The 1,278-nt window shown below is 55.8% G+C and overlaps 1 protein-coding gene across 1 annotated transcript in view; it reads right to left on the bottom strand.

Moving 5' to 3' along the window:
- Positions 1-1,220, bottom strand: part of ALDH4A1 (aldehyde dehydrogenase 4 family, member A1) — a gene marked incomplete at its 5' end in the record, with an annotated part of 4,619 nt that extends 3,399 nt beyond the window's left edge. The window contains 2 exons of the mRNA XM_009586650.1: positions 27-100; positions 1,033-1,220. Of these exons, the coding sequence (XP_009584945.1) occupies positions 27-100; positions 1,033-1,220 (262 nt within the window). The remainder of the gene's footprint in view (positions 1-26; positions 101-1,032) is intronic.
- Positions 1,221-1,278: the final 58 nt, after the last annotated feature.

Raw genomic sequence — 1,278 nt, 5'->3', positions numbered from 1 at the left:
AAAAAGGTGTAAGAAGTGGCAGTTACCTCCAGCCAAGCGTGGGAAATTGCGGTAGCGATCCAGGTTTTCGGATACCTGCTTCCAGAGCCGCTTAAAAGTTCTGGAAGAGCAAGGAGGAGCTGGTTAGCGCACTCTTGCCTTTGCAAAGGGGTGGCACTTGGAAAAGGCGCATGTGGGTGCTGTGCCCTGCTGAAGGAGACCCCGGCAAACCCCCGTGTCCATCCCCAAAAGAAGGGATGCCCTGCAAGCAGGAGAGGAGATGCTAGCTGAGAATGAGTCCCTAGGTATCAAAGCAAGGGCACTACACAACGACCTGTTTAAGAATAGGAAACTGTTGCAGCGTCACAGGGAAGACACAGGAGCGAGCGCCCAGCAGAAGTTTCTGTTCTTCCCCTTTTCCCCCTTCTTTTCGGTCCTTACTGTGACAAACCCCTTGGCTGCAAAACAATAAAAATGCTAATAACCTCCCACCAGGAGGCACGGCCACTAATACTAATTTATGAGCTTCCCACCTTTAAAGCACAACGCTCATCAGGCCATGTCCTTTGCCGGTGGAGGGGGGTCCCCGCCTTTAATAGCCCGACGTGGGCTGCCGGGGCCCTCAGCGTCGCTAACACACCCCGACGCGTGGGCAGAGCAGGAGTTTGCAAATCTACCTGGAGCTGGCATCGCTCCGCCAGCGCCATGCGGTTCATTAAGCCAAATCACAGCATCCCTGTGATTTGGGAGACATCCCTGGGAGACAGGGCAGTGTTACATGCAACTTCACCTATTCTCTGTGCCTTGAATTTAGCAACAGAAACACCCTGCTATTAAATGCACTCCCTGTAGCAAGAAAACCTGGTTAGGCACTTTTTTAATCAGTTTTAAAATCCTACTTTAATCACATTGTGTAAGGATGGCCGGTTGTCAGCCTGCTACCCTACTCAACGCTGTCCTGCATGTCCAAGGGACCGCAGAGGAGCACCCAGCATCCTCTCAGCCAGCGGCTCCTCGCCCCTCTCCCCCCTGCCGCTCCCCTCCCCTGCGTACGGCACGCTGCCGGTGAAATTGAGCCCGCAGAAGTGCTCGGAGCTCGTCACGGTGTCTCCAAACACGGGCCCGTCCGCCGGCACGAACTGCACGACGTTCGGAGGGAGCCCGGCTTCGAGGAGGATCTTGTAGACGGCGTAGCTGGAGAGCAGGGCAGTGTCGCTGGGCTTCCACAGGACGACGTTTCCCTGGGGGAGAGGAGAAAGTCGGCAGACGAGGAAAGGCTTCAGCCCGAACTGGGGGAGG

This window comes from Fulmarus glacialis, unplaced genomic scaffold, assembly GCF_000690835.1.
Source record: "Fulmarus glacialis isolate BGI_N327 unplaced genomic scaffold, ASM69083v1 scaffold26451, whole genome shotgun sequence".
Classification (NCBI taxonomy): Eukaryota; Metazoa; Chordata; class Aves; order Procellariiformes; family Procellariidae; genus Fulmarus; species Fulmarus glacialis.
This window is presented reverse-complemented; position numbering and strand designations above follow the sequence as displayed.